Genomic DNA, 18,839 nt, shown 5'->3' with positions numbered 1-18,839 from the left:
AAATGGACGCTACATGGACATGGACTCTTTGACATTTGTATCACACAAATTCATCAATAAAACACTCACTGGCAAGACGCCACCCTATCTTCACTCTCTGCTCACCATGCATACCATCACCTGTTCTCTGCGTTCCAACACTTTGATTAACCGCTCGATTCCCAACGTGTGCACTGCTTTTGGTCTACTTTTTCATTTTCTGCCCCAAACGACTGCAACGTTGCGCAACAAATCATAAAACTCACCTCATTTATCCTGATCTTGTTGTTTAAGTTAGTGAGCGATACTGCACGTGAGCGCTGCACCTTTTTTTTTTTTTTTTAGCCAATTTTGAACCTTTTATTCACCATGTGCTATGATGTATAGTAATGTGATGTATTATGCAACCGTGTACCTAGATGACAATGGACAATTTGTTGTCTACATGTTGGTATTTGCTTTGTTTTACTCTGCTGTCAGCTAGGTCGGCATTGCAAATGAGAATCTGTTCTCAATTGCCTTACCCGGATGAATAAAGGTTAAATAAAGACAAAAAATGTCTCTCAATCAGTCAGTCAATCAATCAAATTTGAGGTTGATGCAATAGTTGTCCCCCTTTATTGCTGTGACACCACTGTCTGCTGGTGTTCTTGTTTCATAAAAGACATTTTGGGTGAGTCGCGGCAGGTCAGGGAAGGAAATTAACCGCTCTGAGGCGAAGCCATTCTGGGTGGCTTCATTACAATAAGTCTTAAAAAAATAAAGGGGAGGAGAAGGAAAAGGAGAGGCAAGGCAAGGGCATGAATAGCAGACGACTACATTAGACTGTCGACAGCGCTTTTGACGTGGGCTGTTAAGACCGCCAAGGTGGTTTTCCTTTGCATGTACGATCTTGACATTGTGTATAATGGTATGCGCGATTAGGCTGCTTTATGCAGCAACAGAAAGCAGATGTTAGTACATTATGCAGGACGGTAGTGCATGTAAAGAGAGCATGTTGTAAAAGTAAGTGTGTACATTATATAGGGCAAGGCCAACAGAGAAGCCTGATTAACATTAGCAAGTCATACAATAGACAAGTATATTGACAAAAATCTGGCAAAGATATCAAGGTGGTGGCAATGGACCAAAAAGAGGAAGTAGAAACCTAGCAAAGTAAAACCAGTAATGACAAGCCTTATTAGTATTAACAGGCCGCAACAGCATGAGCAAGAGCTCTTTGTTTACAAAACGATGCTTGAAATATTGGTTGAGAGTCATATCAGGCAGAAATAAAACCGAAGTACAAACCTACCGAAATACAAGCGGTAGCAATGAGGAGTCTCATTAACATTGGAAGGCCACAGTAGCGCGTACAGTTATTTGGTCACAAAAAGCTGCAATCATATCAAGATATAGGACATGGGACGAAAATAGGAAGTAGAGTTTTGTGTTTTGTTCATAAAAAGTTGCTCGATATACTGGCTGAGCTCGCGGAGGGTTACCTGTGGCCTCGCCATCTCGATGCTGCTTGCTAGGCGGCTCGTCTGTGTCCCAGGGCGTGAGCTGATTGATGGGCGTCTGTCCCCACCTCACGCCCGGAGTGAGCAGCAGGCCGGAGCTTTGGTTGTCCCCAGGAGACACCTGTAACCATAGTAACAGCAATTCATTAATACTGTTTATTACTAAACCGGTGGTTCTCAAAGCATATTTTTGGAGAATACATTTTTTTTTAAGAATAAAGGCATCTTTTCCAGAATAAAATATTTCAAGAAGAACGTTGAATTACAAGTTCACAATAGTAACTTTCTTACCTAGTTAACTGTGACTTCATTATCATATTACAATTATGTTGGGAAAAATACAAAGGAATTCTTGTAACGTTCTGACTTTTTGATCCCAAAATACTTGTTTGTTCTTAGGAAAAGCAATTGAGAGCGTTTTTTCATTTACAATGCAAGCAATTTAGGGTTCAGTGTCTTGCCCAAAGACACTTTGATAGCGGACACTCTGACCTGGGAATCAAACCACCAACCCTTCAGCCACATCTGCCTAAAGACTCCAGCTTTTTTTTTGAAAAAACATAAAATATTGTTACCTTTTTAAATATAACATTACTAAAAAATAGTCATATATTACTATACAAATAATACATTTTAAGATCGCTAGCATTTAGGGGTACAGGCAAAAACCCTAACCCTCCTGGGGAAAAAAAAAAGCCCCTGTAAGTGGTCCCTGAACCCAAAAGATCGAGTACTCCTGTAGTCGACTATGTTACTGTGTCATTGTCCAGCTGGTGAAAAACAACAAAACAAAACAAAAACAATTCTGGATAAAGTGAAGATGTGCTTTGTCCATCAAAATAAAGTATTTTCATTTTCACACCTGCTATGTGGAAAAATCGTGTTTTGTGAAGAAAAAAACGTTATCATGAGAGCGCAGGCTGATGTAACGCTGGCTCAATCAGCGCCGGACCCCACGGGACATCTTTTTCCCCCGATTTCACCCGCCGCTTCGCCGTCTGGGCTCGGCCGAGTGCTGCGGGTTTTCAAGGGTTCAGAGCTGAATCCGGATTCCCCTCCGCTTGGCCTTGGAGTTAATAGAAAAGACCCGGATCCCCTCAGAGCGGCGCTCTGGCCCTCCATTTCATTATCCCGCCTGACCCCGCAGCGACGCAGTTTTGCTTCAGCATTCACAAGCAGCTTTATCATACAGAACTCATCCAGTAGTAGTAATAGTCATAGTTGTAATAGAAATAGTAGTATAGTAGTAGGGGTGGTAGTAACATAGTAATACAGAAGTTCTTACAATTTTTACACCATGTGCCACCTAGAAAAATATTATGCTCCCCAAGTACCACCATAATGACATTAACATACAGTTGTCTAGTAGTTAATCAAAAGCAAGGCTGTGGTTTTATTTCAAAAATGTATATTTAGCAGCCACTGTAACATTATACAGTTTACCCATTAACACTGCGGCTAAATATAGGGGGTGTTAAAGAAGGAGTAATAGTAGTAGGAGTCATACTACCAGGAGGATTAAGAGTATGAATAAAAGTAGTTGGAGCACTAAGAGTGGGAATAAGTGTTTAAGTATGAGCTGTTGCAAAACGGGCCTTTACGTGAGCGCAGATAAGGTTTTTAAAGTTGGTGACGCAGCATGTGGCTCAGTGCCCAAAGTTGCTTCAGCATTATTCAAACAATTGTATGTTTGTGATCACGAGACGGCTTGTGTTAGTGTGACAGCAGCCGTAAAATAAATTGTCAATAGAAGTAAACCCGAAACGGAACCCTGGGGAACACCCTTTGCAACAATGTTGTGTTGTGGGATGAAAACTCAGTTTCACACGGGCAGACAAGTTGAATGTGTGTCCACTCGGAGATAAATCCCTACTGGAGCTTCTTTGACAGCTGTGTGCGCGTGTACGATGGAAGCCAAAGAACCCACCCGCCCAAAAAAAAAAAAAAAAAAAAACAGAGACAAAGGAGTGATGGAGCGAGGGAATGAAGCCCAAGAAGATGAGCTGTCAGCTTCTTTTGTCCACTTCAAGCTGTCAACTCAAACGCTTTACTCAGAGAAGTGCACCATCCTGGAGACTCGAGGGGGGAGGAGGCAAGATTCCCGAGCATATCCAAGGTGAAGAAATGCTCTTTCCAGCCCTGCTATTCGTTTTAATGAGCGAGCTTCCTCCTCATCCTCAGTTTCCCTCCGTGGCGGAGGAAAACTCATAATTAACGCTCGGCATCCTCGATCCTTTTACTTAGCCCGCATCCACAAACATGGCCTCATTAAGAGTAATAAGAGTTTATCCAAAACAAACACATGATTTGTTGCAGCTTCATACTTTGGCCAGCAAAATCTCCATTTATACCACGTGCCAAAGGTGGCGCTATATCCCCTGTTTCAAAAGACCATTCGAGTCAATCGGTAGCCCGAAGAAAGTTATTCCCGGAAAGAGCTAAACAGAATGAACCAAAATCATGCTGTACCGTTCACTCCTGTGGCTGAAGTGGGAGGTATAATAACTTAGCAACAAGCTAGCTGGCAAAATGCTAACTAACCTCCCGAAAAAATGAACTAAAAACGATCTATCTACCTGACCAATTAACTAATCAACTACGGAACTAACTAAGCCCATTCATTACTACTCTTATATTTGTGTAATCCTGCTAAAAACTTGAAAAAACTAACAAACTAACCACACTAATAAAATCAATAACCTAACTTGCAGACTAACAAAATAGCAATCAAACTAAGAAAAACAACCAACAAACTAAAACAAAACAAAACAAAACTAACTTGGACAAATCACCAGCTCTTACATGTCTAATCATGCTAAATAATAAACTAACAAACAATCTAATTAATTAACCATCACATTAAATAACTAGCACACAAACTAACTCGTACACTTGATGGAGACAATGAACTGGTAAATATAGAGGAAAAAATATGAACCATGCATGTGGACTGTCTAAACATTGGACACCAGAAAATGATGATGCATCGGGAGGAATACAAACAAGACTGGGCCATGACTACACACTGTAAATACTGCTGGGTGTATGTGCAAGTATACTCCCAGAACACTCACATTCACACACACACACACACACGCGCGCGCACACACCCACGCGCACACGCACACAGGAGCAAGGATTTATTTATTAAGACGGTAGGCATTGTGCAAGCAGACAAGTACGAAGGAACACGAGGTTCTGGGATGGCAGCTGACATTTTCTATCCATTTTATTTTGCGCGACGTGATTCCTGTTGCATCAATTGTGGGTCGCCTATTATCATCGGCCAGCAGATGCTTTCTGCCGACTGGACAGAAAGCATCTGCTGGGTGGGTAGGGGGTGGGGAGCCAGATAAATAATTTTCGAGCCTGCGCCAAAGCAACTACTGGCTCTGGCAGGGGGTGGAACTTGAGTTTGCAGTGCGCGCTGTGGCACGCCGTACTGTAATTATGTCACGGGTAGCAGGATACTTCATTAGGTAAACCTGCACCATCTAATGTTCTGTATAAAAAAAAAAAAAATGATAATCCTCAGTTTTGAGGTTACTCATTTCACAATATGCTGCAAACATATTGCGTAATATTGGAAAAAGGCTCCCAGCAGGATGCGGCCATACAGACATATTGCTACAATCAACTTATTAGAACATATACAAAAAAAAAAAGAATCCCCATGTTTACGCCTAAATGCATATATAATGAGGCAGAAGATGTATACAAGGCAGAAAGTAATATAATGCAATAAAAAGATATTGCAACTGTAAATGTTTAGATATATAATAACTTGCTCCATAAAATGCAGCATGGGAAAAAACATGGACACAAATGCAGACAATGATATTGCCAAATCAGTTCTGATGGTCGCTTTTGTATTTTAATGTCCTTCTGCATAGTTTGAAAACAAATCATCGCCCTGGTGCCAGTTTCACGAGTCGAAAATAAATTTGCTGTGCACTTCTATCATATCTCAAAAAGTCTCAAGCACCCCAGAGTTTCACCAATCGACACAAAATTGGGCGATCGCGTCTATTATAACAAGATGCACAAAAAAGTCTCAAGAACCTTTGCCCACAAACAGGAAGTCGGCCATTTTGGATCAAAGCGACATTTGGCCATCCCCGTACTTTATCAAACCTTGACTAAGGAAAGATAATGGAAACCCTGATACCTCACCGGCACAAGGTCGATTTAATCTTGTCCAAACTTGGGCGTGTATCAAACGATAGATACCCTGAAAAGATCAATATTTCTCAATAAATGCCCAAGCTTGCGTGGACAGGAAGTGACATAAAAGCTAAATATTTTTGTACTTTTAACAGCCCACTCGAAAGCAACTGACCCCAGTTTCACTCAACTACACAAAATTGAATGCATTTGTCCATCATGACTGGGCGCACCAAAAAAAAGGCTGAAGAACCCATGCCCACAAACAAACAGGAAGTCGGCCACTTTGGATCAAAGCAGACATTTGGCCATTCCCGGGGTTACTTCCAGGGCTTGTACTTTGGCTAACTCCGACTTAGGAACTTGTCCAAATTAAATGAAGCACATAAACTAGACAACTTGGCGATGCTAAATGACAACATTTTATTGTCCACGTGATGGGATGTGGGCCTAGCATAGCGTCAAAATCCAGTGATAAGTTTGAGGATTCACCACAGACACCATACAACACCGGGTTGTCACACACCCCCACACACACAAGTGACATCCTCATCGTGATGGTGATTGTGTCAGCTGACATCTGTCGCCATCTTGCCGTGGCAGGCGACGACGGTTTTGAGCCGAGCATAACCTCACGTCGCCATCTGCCCAGCACGCGCGTGGCGCAGGAGGCACATCGACGGGATGTGGCACATTTTTGATTGCTTTGAGTCATCTGTAACATTCATACGAAGGAAAGAGAGCTGAGGCGTTTTGTGTTTCAATTCGTATTTAGACGCCCACATTTTTTTTTTGTGCAGAGTCACACTGGAAGCACAGATTGGCCAATCACAGAGCAGCACAGAATAGGAGAGTTTCCTGGCCCAGGTGTTTTCCACAGTTTTTACATTTCTGATATATTTTTGCTCTTTTTAAAAGATGCTTGTGGTTGGACTTTATTAAGAGAGGTTACTTTGTTTCGTTTCTCTGTTGGTTTTTTTTTTGCGATGTCTCTTCCACTACGACGGACCTGTGTGGTGTTGCTTACATTAAAATGCACTACCACCTCCACAAATCTTCCCACTATCTCAGGGGAGACGCGTGTAAACAAATTTAATCAAGACTCTATATTGCTCCCTACATAGAAATAACACCCGTTTGTAATTGCACGCAAGGAAGGAGGAGGAGGAGGACAGTGTATGCAAGTAAATTCATCTAGTCCATCTGCTTGCGACCACTGCTTTACAGCAACCTCCCACTATTTTTTTTCCCCTTGCCTTCAGCAAAGTGGGACACACCTGGCTAAAATGTGGGGAAAAACTACACAAATATTCAGGGGAAAAAAATAATAAAACATTTCAACAAAAATGTAAATAGAATTACACGATGCAAATATCAAATGAAAAAAAACACAAATGGGGGGGGACGTATAATTTAGTTAATAATAATTAACTAAAACTATTCAAATACTAGCGCAATGAAATTCAAAGATCAAAAGATATTCTTTTAATTAGGAAAAACTACACAAATAGATAAAAATACTAATATTAGGGAGAAATACAGCAATATTTACTAAACATATTTGGGCCAAAAATTATACAATTGTATAAAATAATTTAATGTATTGGTTAAAAAAAAACACGCTGGAAAAATACAAAAATATTAGACAAAAAAAAAACGGAACAAAATATTAACTGAAATGTAGCCAACTAAAAGAGGAAAAACAGAAACAGTATGGGAAAAATATTTTAAAAAGATAAAGTAAAGAAAAAGAATTCAAATATATTTGCGGGGAAAAGCTAAACATTACACCAGAAATGTAATAACTCACAAAACAGATAAAAAAAAACAGCATAAATAACTGTGCTCAGAAATTCAGTCAGTAGGGAAAAAAAACGGGAAACATACTCAAACAGAAGTTTGAAATACACAAATTTACAGGAATAAAAATACAACAAAACATATAGTGACAAACCAGGACAGTGACCTGGGCTGCCTTGCCCTCTATATCGCTTCCTTCATTGGTATCATCAGCTTTTAACTACACATGAGGAAGGAGGAGGAGTGTGCAGGGAAATGAAATTCATGAAATCCATCTGCTTGCAAGCGGGATTATTTTTTCTCCCTCCCCTTCGGCCAAGCACAGACAGACATGGTGGACTTGGCTGAAATGTGGACGATGATGGGAATAATGGCTCTTCTCCCAGAAACATCCATCACACAGACACGCCACGTCGCCTCCTGACATACATACATATATATATATACATATATATATATATATATATATATATATATTCTCAAACAGAGAAAAGAAAGCAAGGAAGGTTCGAAAGTGAGCGACAATTAACGAGTCCGTTCACTGCCGAGCTCATCTCCATGGCGACGCGGCGTCACCTGAATGTGAAACCAATTAGTTCCGGGTGTCCCCGCATGGCGCTGTGTCCAATCATTTGGATCGTAATGCTGCTCCATATCTTGCACGAATAAACAAAGAGGGGGGAGGGGAAAAAAAACTCCACACCATTTTTGTCAAGCATGTTAACTTCAAATGGTCAAGCATCACATGCAGATGGCGGCAGAAGGACGACTGCGGATGGAGGAGCCAAACAACACCAGTTGGATTATTAGCCACCCTGTTAGCCACAGTAGAATCAGTGTTTATTCTTGTGCATGTTAGACATTTTTTAAAAATGTTTTCCTCAAAAAATACAATTTGGTTAAGTCACACTTATGCCAAAAATGTTAAAAAAATATATATATATATACCATGTTTTTCCACAGATGAAAAATGGGAGTGGCACAGCCTAAAAGTAGCTAAACAACGACTCACAACAGTAATACAAGATCTCACTTGGATGTCTAAGTGGCTACATTTAAATGGACAAAATTTCTTTAATCCGATCAGAGTTTGGATTAAAATTATGATCGTATGCACTGTTTTGATGGACACTAAAAATATATATATATCCTTACTAACATTAAAGAAAAACAAAAAAATCAACATGCATAAAAAAAAATATACATCTGCTGATTAACTTTACTAACATTGTTTATACTCCCTGGGCACACTCTGACAATGAGAGTGCCAGTACCACCTACTGTAGTGGATGTGCAATTACACGCCCCTCCTGGCATCGCATCGTGCCCCCATATATCAAATAGGTTTTCATTATACCTTTACAAAACACACAAGTGTTTTTTTTAATTGCTACTGTCACCTGGGTTGCCATGCGCCATGTTTCCAAGCATCATAACATACGCATCTGACATCCTCTCGCGCTTAACGCTGACCTCGGGCGGCGCGGCAGACCGACATCATGAAAATAACACTATCGTCTGCCGGGCGTATATTGCGTTGATGCTCCGTGGAGCGGCTACGGATACGCTCTGTGATTTCCAGCCTAGGGGGGTGCCCGCCGCCGCCGAAGGCTCGGACGCTGAAATTGCGAGATTGCCGACATGCTCGAGTGGGAAAGCGGAGCTAATATCCTCCGAGTGCTCAGACCTCGCAGCGCTTGCAGCCTTCCTTTTGTGTTCTTGTTTGTGCGAGACAAGCAGCGAACGGGCCCCATCCCGAGGGCATAGAGCACTTGACTGCATTGAGCTGTGGACGGCTTCTTCATGTCATGGTAGAAGTTCATCCGGACACCCCCTCCCCCCCGCCCGCTGCTGACCGAGTGACACGGGGGGCTCCGGCGGGCCGTGACTGCTGAGTGTTTGGGGAGGGAACAATCCAACCGTCTGTCAGCACCTCAAAGATGAACATCCATGAAGGGAGTAGATGTACACAAGCCAGATTGAATTATCCTCAAATGAAGGGATCTTGACAGTGAAATTAACATATAATATAGCAAAAAATATATATTTCTGTCTTACTGCATGGAATGTGGAAAAATACACAAAAACTTGAGAAAATACAAGGTCATCGGGTGGTGGGGGATTTCAACCAAAACATTTCAACAACAAAAATTAATTGATTAATCAATAATGGACAGATTGTGATTATTAGAATAATTTTCAGTTGCAGACCTAAATGAAAAATATATTTTTTAAAAATTAAAAAAAATGAGGCTGAAAAAAACTGTAAAAAAAATAAAAAATAAATCCATCCATCCATCCAATATTAGATAGTAAAATTTTAATTTGAGAGGATAAGACATATAGAACGAAAAGAAAAAATACCAAAATATTTTTAAAAAATACAAGAAATACAAAAAAAAAGTGTGTTATTTGTTAAATATTGTGATAACTGTGAAAAGACTAAATTCTCTTTCAAGCACAATGTGTTGTGACAAACAAAGCAGGAAAAGTGGCCGAAATCATTGCGCGACTTGCTCAGGACTTCTCGGCCCGTCGCGGCGGCATCGCCTGTGCCGGGCTGGCAACACGCAGGCGTCCAGCCAGCCAGCCCTCCAAACAAGCCCCCTGCTGCTTTGACAAAAAGCCTGAAAACGGCGCTCTGAAGTGGCTTCAAAGCACATTGAATCAAGCGTGGCTGCTTTTTGTTTACCCGACATGAGCGGGATTAAGACGAAGCGGTTGAGGCAAACAACAACACAGACGTCCAATCGAGCCGTCAAGCCAGTGGCGTCGCCCATAGCGACTCTTTTGCAACAAATTTGACTAATTAGCAGCGTAATGCTGCAAAACGCAACGAGTGCATTTAGCATCACTTTGGATTGGGGGATTGGAAGTCAATGAAACAGCTGGCTAGCTGCGTCTTAGCGCTAGCGATAGCATATTGCGCTACAAAGCTCCGATAAGTGAAGCACTCAGGTAGTGTACATAATTGTCAGTACGCCATTTTTTTATTACAAAGCTTTAATTGGGGACGACGCATGTGTGCTTCTTATTTGTTTATTAAAACAATAATAAACAAATTATAAAAATGGTTTGTAAAAAGTGTCATTCAAATAAAATTTTAAATAATCAATTGAATGTAATTATTAGAAAATATAAAAAATAAATGAAATGTTAACTCAAATAAGAAAACAATATCGGGTATTAACAGTTCAACTGTCTTAATGTTCAAACCATCTTTGTCTACTTTTATTTTTTAAATTCTTGAATCACTTCCTTGTTACCCACAATGCCCAAATTAGATCTGCATTTAATTTAAAATGTCTTTTAAAGCTCACTTTACATTTTTTCACAATCTATTAAATGGTATTATAAATATAACTTTGAGGTTGCCTTAAACACTCAACCCATTGTTTCATTTATACTTTTATTTTGAAATGCTTGCTACACCCGCTTGGCCACTTTTTAAATTAAAAAAAATGTTAATATTTTTTAAGCATTGGATTTTGAATAATTAAAGAGATATAACAAAGATTAAACCAAAATATAGAATTTTCCTTTTCTTAACTCTATAATATTTATTTATTTTTTTTAAATCCTCATAACATTTTTTATTTATATGTTATTCTCAAAAAATATTCTTGGGCGAAATTAAATACAAACCTGTAAGATGATCGAAACAAATAAATAGCTAAGTGTCTTATGGGTCAATGCAAATATTTTAGTCTATTTTAGCGTATTGGATTTTAGTTTGAAAATGTTACAGTACTTCCTTATTTCCACCCTAATTAAATACTTGTGGCTAAAACTGAATGGTTTTTACTCATCATAACAAGCGCCGCATGCTAACATTAGTGACAAAGTGTACCCTGGCTGGTCTTCCAACGTGACACAAAGTAGGCAATCAGCAGGCGCCATTGTCATGACAGGCGCTCAAACAAGTTGGTGTTGCATTGGAATGACATAAAAGCGGCAAGTTTAAGGTTAAACTGTTCCTCACTGTTGTTTTAAGTGTGGGGACCAAAATATTTTCTGGGCGGCTTCATTCCTACATTTGAGCTTCCCATCCTGGGGGGGTTAAAACAATGCCGGCTCGCTGCGAGGCGGCTTTTTATCCGACAAGATGAAGCGGTCAGCGAGACCCCCGGGGTGCTCCCAGCATGCCCGACATAGTCGGGGGTCCAACCCAGCAGAAGCGAGGTGTGGGTCTTTAGTGTGGGGCAGGTGGGGAAAAAAAAAAAAAACGAGCCCAGTTTTGTGGGTTTGGAACCACCTGCGGGCGGGCTGAGAACAATGTGCGCTCTTCAAATGCTAATGTTAGTCTATACACATGGCAGAAGATATTTCAAGGTAAGCATCACTATAGTCCGAAATGCGATGGGCGGCAAATTCAATTATCTTGGATGGTAAGTACCAATCAGCACCAGAATAGTTGATATTTTAAGTGTTTTGGACAAATCACAATGGACTGGGCCAAACGTTGCGTGGGAGTATAACGACAAACTGTGCGCGGCATTGCCGCAGTGGCGTGCGGGAGTATCAAGCAGCCTTAAAGCGGAAGTCAACCCAAACATATTTTTTTCAAGAATATGTTCCCAGCAGGCCCACTAATTGAAAGACGGAATTCTGATTCATTTTGCGTTTGTGGAATATATAAGTTCAGCAGCAAAAGGCACTCGTATTTAGCCATCTACGGGGGCGGCCATTTTGTCTTCCGTCGACTGAAAATGACATCGCAACTGCTCACAACGACCAATCGCGGCTGACCTGTTTTCTGAATCTGAGCCGTGATTGGTCATTGTGAGCAGTCGTGATGTCTTTTTCACTTGACAGAAGGCCAAATGTCAAGGTCAAAGAAATGTCAAATGAGTAAAATGTTTTCCCTCCAACTTTGTGGACACACACAGAGTCGGTAGCTCATCGCACAGCTGGTCTTTTTTTGGGCAGCAATTGCCTTTGACGTTCAGGAGAACATCGGAGTTTCTCTGGTAAAAATGACAAAAATACAGTAGATATGCAGTCATGTGTCAAATTAAAGTTAGTGATGATTGCTTCCTTTATCTATAATTACGTTGTCAATGCACATGTCGTCATATGGTGTTCTAACAGCCCCAAAACGTTTTTTTGTTTTCACTTGAAATGACAATGGAAACACACAGCAGGCAAAAGCAATTATCAGTCACCCTTCTGGAAGTTTTAGGCAAGATCTGCACAGTCATTTGCATCCATGCTGAGTGAAACACAAGCATTACAACACTAACTGAGTGAGCGGGGAAGGATTTTATTGGGTTTAAACATGGGCCAAAGCCGAACTCTTTTATCTGTTCAAGCATAATATTCCCCCTCAAAGTGTCTTCGCACCGAGAGCCCGCTGAAACACGGATTTCATACATGGTTTAATCCTTTAATTTGATCGTTCAAATCCGCCCCTTCTCTGCATGCTTCTTCACACTGGGGAGATTGGTGCGCCTTGGCTTGGTGTAATACGACAAGTGCGCGAAATCTCCCATAAGTTTAAATGTTTCTTTTATTAGTCTGAGAGGTCACAGCGAGAAAATAGTACTTACTTCTTCTATAGTGCTGATTGATTTTGCGTTTTCTGAAGAGATATCTCAAGGCAACACCAGCAAAGTTTATCTTACAAAATTAGAAAAAACACGTTCAAATTTAGGTTATGTCTCTCACGTAGGACCCGAAATCCGTCCTACTCTATCTAGAGCGCTTCCAAGTAATGCGTCTAATTTTGCCTGAAGTTGACTTTGGGACTTTTGCAAGTTCTCAACTACCCGAGTTCAATTTGTTTTGCAGCCACAAAACACCAACATAAATCCAGTGTCGGGAGCCGAGCGGAGCGGCGTAGTAAACAATCAAGATGGCCGTGCTTGATATTCTGCCGCGATACATCGCGCGCTTTGATGGGCTCTGATAGAGATTCTGTGTAATACCGGCCGCCGGCATTCCATTAAGACACATTCACGCCGCAAGGCAGCGTGGAGTTTTCTGTTCCACTGAGCACCACCATTTCCCTTTTCATTTCATTTCTTTTTTTTTTTTTTTTTGAACTGTCTCTTTTTATTATGAAAGGATACCATCACCCTGCGCTGGATTTCAGCACCTGGCACTGATTCTGCTGCAGTGATGGATCACTCCATCATCAGTCCAAAGCTACGCACCGTTGTTCTTCTTCTCAAAAGCCGATTTGAAATTGATTGAAAAGTAGGGGGGGGGTGAAAAAAAAAGTTTTCCTCCTCACACAATTAAGTGTCACTAGCGAAGCATCGACGGCAGCGATCAATGCAGCGCGCCCCCCCCCCCAAAAAAAACCCCGCAACTAGCATTGTGTCTGGTTGAGCCATTGATCCGGTACACAGACTCCATGCCGGGGCAATCGCAACAGGGAAGTCAACAGAGAAGGAGCACTAACAAAATAGCTTGTTTTCTTACCTCAAACCTGTTTCAAGGTGACTTGATAATGAAATTAGACTGAGGTTAGGGCTTTGCAGTCAGTATTTTGGGGATTCGAAGTTTCGAGGTTATGGTCAGGGCTTATGGATAGGGTGTAATAGATAGGTAAAGGATTTTGAGGTAAGGTTAAGGTTTGGGCCTGTGGGGGGAGATTTCATCGAGGCTTCGGGTTTAGGGTAAGTGTCAGGATCAGGGTTTAAGGTCTGGGATTAGTTTTACAATTAGGAGTTAGGTTTAGGGGGTTTGGATTTAGGGTTTCAGGTCAAGGTTTAGGGTTGGGGGTTGGTGTTCAGGGTTTTAGTCTTCCAGGTGAATACGAGGTTTGTGCCAAAACTTGAGCTTTTCCAAAGTTTCAAAGGACGAATTGTGAATTCTTTGAGCAAATCTCGTTATCTCACATTTCAGCCATTCGACTGATGTTGTGCTCACTTATGCATGAGAACTCAAACCGACAACCAGATTGTCCTCCATAAATCCACAAAGCAGAGGCAGCCTTCCTGACTTACTTTCTTACACCCCCCTCCCCCCCACGGAGGATCCCAAAAGTAAACCACCTTCACACACCGCTGCCTGGATTTGATTTATTAGCTTCTCGCCGCCCGTCTCATCCCGTCCCAGACTTGCTGCTCGCTATTTGCATTGAATGGTGAAAATGTCAGCAAATCCTCCTACTGAGAAGATGATCCTTCACAGAACGACCACAGGGGAGAAATTACTTCACTGGTGCGCCCTTCGTTTCTTAGGCATATTCGTCACGGTACGCCGGAAGGTGAATTGAGTAGAGCAACTCTTTAAGACGCCTTTTAGACTTTGGGTGGTAACATTAGAGTTGGGGTTATGGTTTAAAGGTTTAGGGCAAGGATTATGGTCGGGGTTTATAGTTTTGAGGCATTATGGTTGGTGGTTGGGAATTTAGTTTAGGGTTATGAGTTTGGTTGGTGTTTACAAATAGAGCTTGGAATTAGGGATGGGGGTTAATTTAAGGATTTGAAGTTTAGCCTACGGGTAAGCATTAGTGTTAGGGATCATGTAAAGGGTGACGGTGGAGACTTGGGTATGGTTAAGGTCAAGGTTTAGGGGTTAGGGTTTAAAATAGGTATTTATGGTTTAGGGTGAAAGATAAGAGTGACGGGTTGTGTGTTAAAGTACGGGTAACAGTTAGGGTATGGATTAAGATCAGGGTAACCGGTTTTGGTTAAAAAAAATTGCATTTTTTTTTTTGCAATTCTGTTTGCCCAGCAAAAGCCCTTTCTGAGTCTTGATTTTGTTGATTCATAGTTTGAGGAAGTTAAAAAATGATTTGGGGTTTGAGTTTAGGGTGAGTTAAGTGTGGTATTTGTCTTTCAAGCTGTGGAAATTTGAAGGGTTTGGGGACTATTTAAGGGTTGGGGTTTGGATTTGGATTAGGGTAGTGAGTCAAGTGTGAAAGTTTAGTCGCCGACGGACAGCCGTTTAGAATTAGAGGCGGACCGGCTTATAGATTGGTACTATTTTTCCCGTCTGGAAAAAAAGACGAATAACGCACGCATTTCTAGTAAAATGCCCAGCTCTTAATTTTAAGTTTGGATAGTAACATTTTGAATATGCAGAAGCAGAGGTGTCTTCCCTGGAAGTTCTTCAGGGATGTTGGCGTTATTAGTTGTTGTCTAAAATGTCAATTTGTTGGAAGACAGTCTTGAGCAGCCTCACGGGGAAACTTATTGTACTACTAATAAAAAAGTGCCATTTCCTGTTTTGCTTTTTGGATTAGCTTTTTCCTTCCTGGGAAAAAAAAACCCCATGATCCTCATGGTTTATTTGGCAGCCTCCGAGCACGTCTGCTGTTCCTCAAGGCAACGTCCATAAGATGGCTCGTCTGCGCTGATGACTGCACCTGATTTAATTTGGCTCCCAACGAGCATCACAATCATCGTTTTCCATTCAAGAATGCGAACGTCGCCATGTTTGTAGACAAACAAATCTGCTTTGAAGCAGACGGCCGCAAGAGAGAGGGGGGAAAAAGGGATTAAGCAGGCATTTTCCTTTAAGGAGGCCACATGGAAAGTTTAACAAGGAATGCTGGTTGTTAATCACGGAGATGCTGAGTCCGTTGCCTGTTCGGTGACCAATCCCAGCGCGCCCTCAAGAATGGATTAGGACAAAATGTCTACAGTCCGATCTCAATCATGCATTACATATTCATTGTACTAAAACGTGTCCCATTGTAAATGCAATTTAGAACGAGTTATTTTGCATGAATGTATTACTTTAATTTCTTTTTATCTATCTATAAAAGTGCATTCAAAGTGCTCATTTTTTTTAAACGTGGAATTATGTCAAAAGGAACCATTTTATTATATTTTTCAAATTGAAATAAATCAAGGGTAATTTTTAAAATGCCATTAAAATGTATGTTTTAATTTATTAAAACGATATATTTTTGGACTTGATTAAATGATTTTGAAAAAATCTTGAGTATATGCATACAGGTCTTTGAACTTTCAGTATTAACTGTTAAAATTGTATATTATTCAACAGTATTTCATTGTATTGAATTTGATTTGCATTTAATTTTTGGGCGGTAAATGTAAACAGACTCTTTGAATTGTCAAGAATGAATAAACTGTCAAAAAGACCAATTCCATTGTCTTTATATTTATCCATTTTCCAATCGTACGTAAATGTAAACCAATTAACGTATCCTTGAAATTTTAGGAATTGATCTACCACAGCAATTCAATTGAATTAACTGAAAACTAAGTTGCTGAGGTTGCATTTCCCACCTTGGAAAATTCCGTTTCATTGTTATTGTACAGCTTATGAAATCACCTGAGCGACTTATCGGCACTGCCAGCCACCGTTGTCGGTGCATACGCGATCGATAGAAAATAGGAGCCAATGACATGTTTATCATGGCCCGCCATCATCGCACACGTCAAGAATTATTGACGGCCAAGAAAAAGATTGAACAAATGAAAGCGGCGACAAAGGCGGGCGCTTGGACAATTTCAACCAGATGAACCTTATCTATGTGCCGTGTGTCAATCTTGGATGTGACCGGACGGGATGTTGCTGAGGTTTCCGTACAATCACCGCCATGTCCCGGCTGACCTTTGCCGTTGCCGCTTTTGTCCCTTCAAATATAGCAAACTTTGAGAATTTGGCAAAGCTGGCGGTGCAAGAGAGGGTCTGTTATTTGCCCATGCGGACGGGAATGGAAACAAACTGGCTCACTTATGAGCGTGGCACCGAGCTGACGGGCCCGACGGTTCAAACTAATAAGCAGTCACTGGATATCACGCTGGGTTGAAAGACAAGATGCGGCCCCGCCATGTCTATTTATGTCACAGTGACTTTGTCAACGCTAGTGTCTTGTCGCGCAATAATAGGCTTCACAGGTCGGCAGTACTGCGGGAAATGGCGAAAACCGCATCACGTTGAACGCATGGATTGAAACTCCATTGACGCTAACAAACGAGGACAACAGAGGAGAACAAGAGGCTCCTGTATCTACTTCTTGGCGTGTTGGTAAAAAGACAATTTGTATCCGAGGGTTGACTGAGGGGAATGAAAAAAAAAACCAAGAAACCGGCTTGTTACTTGAAGACTACAGTCAGAGTGGACAAATGATAAACAACGATAAGAGAGGGAAATGAGGGTCTAGAAATGTTGACAAAGCTAAAAAGACAAATGATATTCGGGAAGCGACTGAGGGCCATGAAAAAATAGCCTGCCGCAATTTTAGGTCATCACTAGTATGCCAGGAAACTGCAAAAAAAAAAAAAAAAAAACAGTTGTATTCGAGGAGAAGTTGACGATCGTTTGAAAGAAGAGACTGAGGGCTGTGAAAAAACGGAGAATGAGGCTTGGCTTGGCTCAGTGCAGTGCGGCCTCTGTATTATTGCAGGTAACTCCAAAAATATGTCAAATTGAACCTGGCCTAAGCTAGTTTTCAAAATAAGGGCCTCTACGTAAGAAAGCATAATATAGTGGTGCCTCGAGATACGACTGATGGAGACTCAGCTCCTGTCTCGGCTACTAGTATGGCAGTAATATTATTCGTTCTTTGCAGAAGATAAAGAATATTGGCCTTTTAGTATTTGATGATCTCTACATGTGCTGCAGCACTTGTTGTGTTTAAAGTGTAATAACACCACCACATGGAAGCTAATTGTTAGCCTGAGCGCCTGTGGAGTTTCACATTGTGTGTTAGCACTCCGGTAGTGGAGGCTACAGTATGTGGTTGCTTTAGTTATCCGCCAAACTGCTGCTGGTTGCAAAACGAGGTGAGTCACCTGCCACCATATAGCGCGCCAAGGTAAAGTATCGTATTTGGTATCTTGAAAAGTCTCGTCATTCATATCTGAAGGCACCTTAAAACTGATCATTTGCTTTCGTGGTTCAAGAGTTAAGCTGACGCCAGGAGTTCACAACAAAGCCCTTTTCACACTGGACTTGCTGAGTGTGAAAGGGTCGTGCAGCAGCGTGGAACGGCAACGGCGCCCTTGCTTCCCAGCGTGCCCCATATTTGAAAGAGACCAGCAGCAGACAAAAAAGGGAATGGTGCATCCTTTCCTAATGGCTCGGTGGGATTTGGGAGAGTTAAATCTCCTTCATGGGCTACAGTTCCAGCAAGACTGTAAAGCCGGTAAAGTATATTCCAGGCCACCATCCAGCTCCTCTGCTATTGGAGGCGCTTGCCTGACGTCATGGCGACGCAACTCTCGAATAGAGCATTTTTTGTTTTGTTAAGTTGAGGCGCCTTGCCTGCGCCGACCAGCGATCCTCGATTCCGTGGTGCCCGCCCCACTACACACACAATGAACGGGTTCGTCGATGCAGCCGCTGCATCCTGCTAAGTGCAGTGTGAAAAGGGCTCGGGGCTGTATGGAATCATCAATCGATCGTACCGATTCATTCAATAGTAGCTCAGGTGTTTTTTGTTGACTTCTCGGGGGTCATTCTACT

At 41.4% G+C, this 18,839-nt stretch overlaps 1 protein-coding gene across 4 annotated transcripts in view; it reads right to left on the bottom strand.

The window, feature by feature from the left end:
* klhl29 (kelch-like family member 29) overlaps nt 1-18,839 on the bottom strand; it is a 145,283-nt gene that overhangs the window by 64,384 nt on the left and 62,060 nt on the right. For all 4 annotated transcript variants that reach the window (XM_086019341.1, XM_086019339.1, XM_086019342.1 and 1 more), the window contains one exon: nt 1,464-1,602. In XM_086019341.1, coding sequence (XP_085875467.1) covers nt 1,464-1,602 — 139 coding nt within the window. The remainder of the gene's footprint in view (nt 1-1,463; nt 1,603-18,839) is intronic.

The sequence above is a fragment of the Filicampus tigris genome, chromosome 20 (assembly GCF_054856515.1).
Source record: "Filicampus tigris isolate MCC_2025a chromosome 20, RoL_Ftig_1.0, whole genome shotgun sequence".
Lineage (NCBI taxonomy): Eukaryota > Metazoa > Chordata > Actinopteri > Syngnathiformes > Syngnathidae > Filicampus > Filicampus tigris.
The sequence above is the reverse complement of the archived record's forward strand: the minus strand, read 5'-3'. Positions and strand labels throughout refer to the sequence as shown.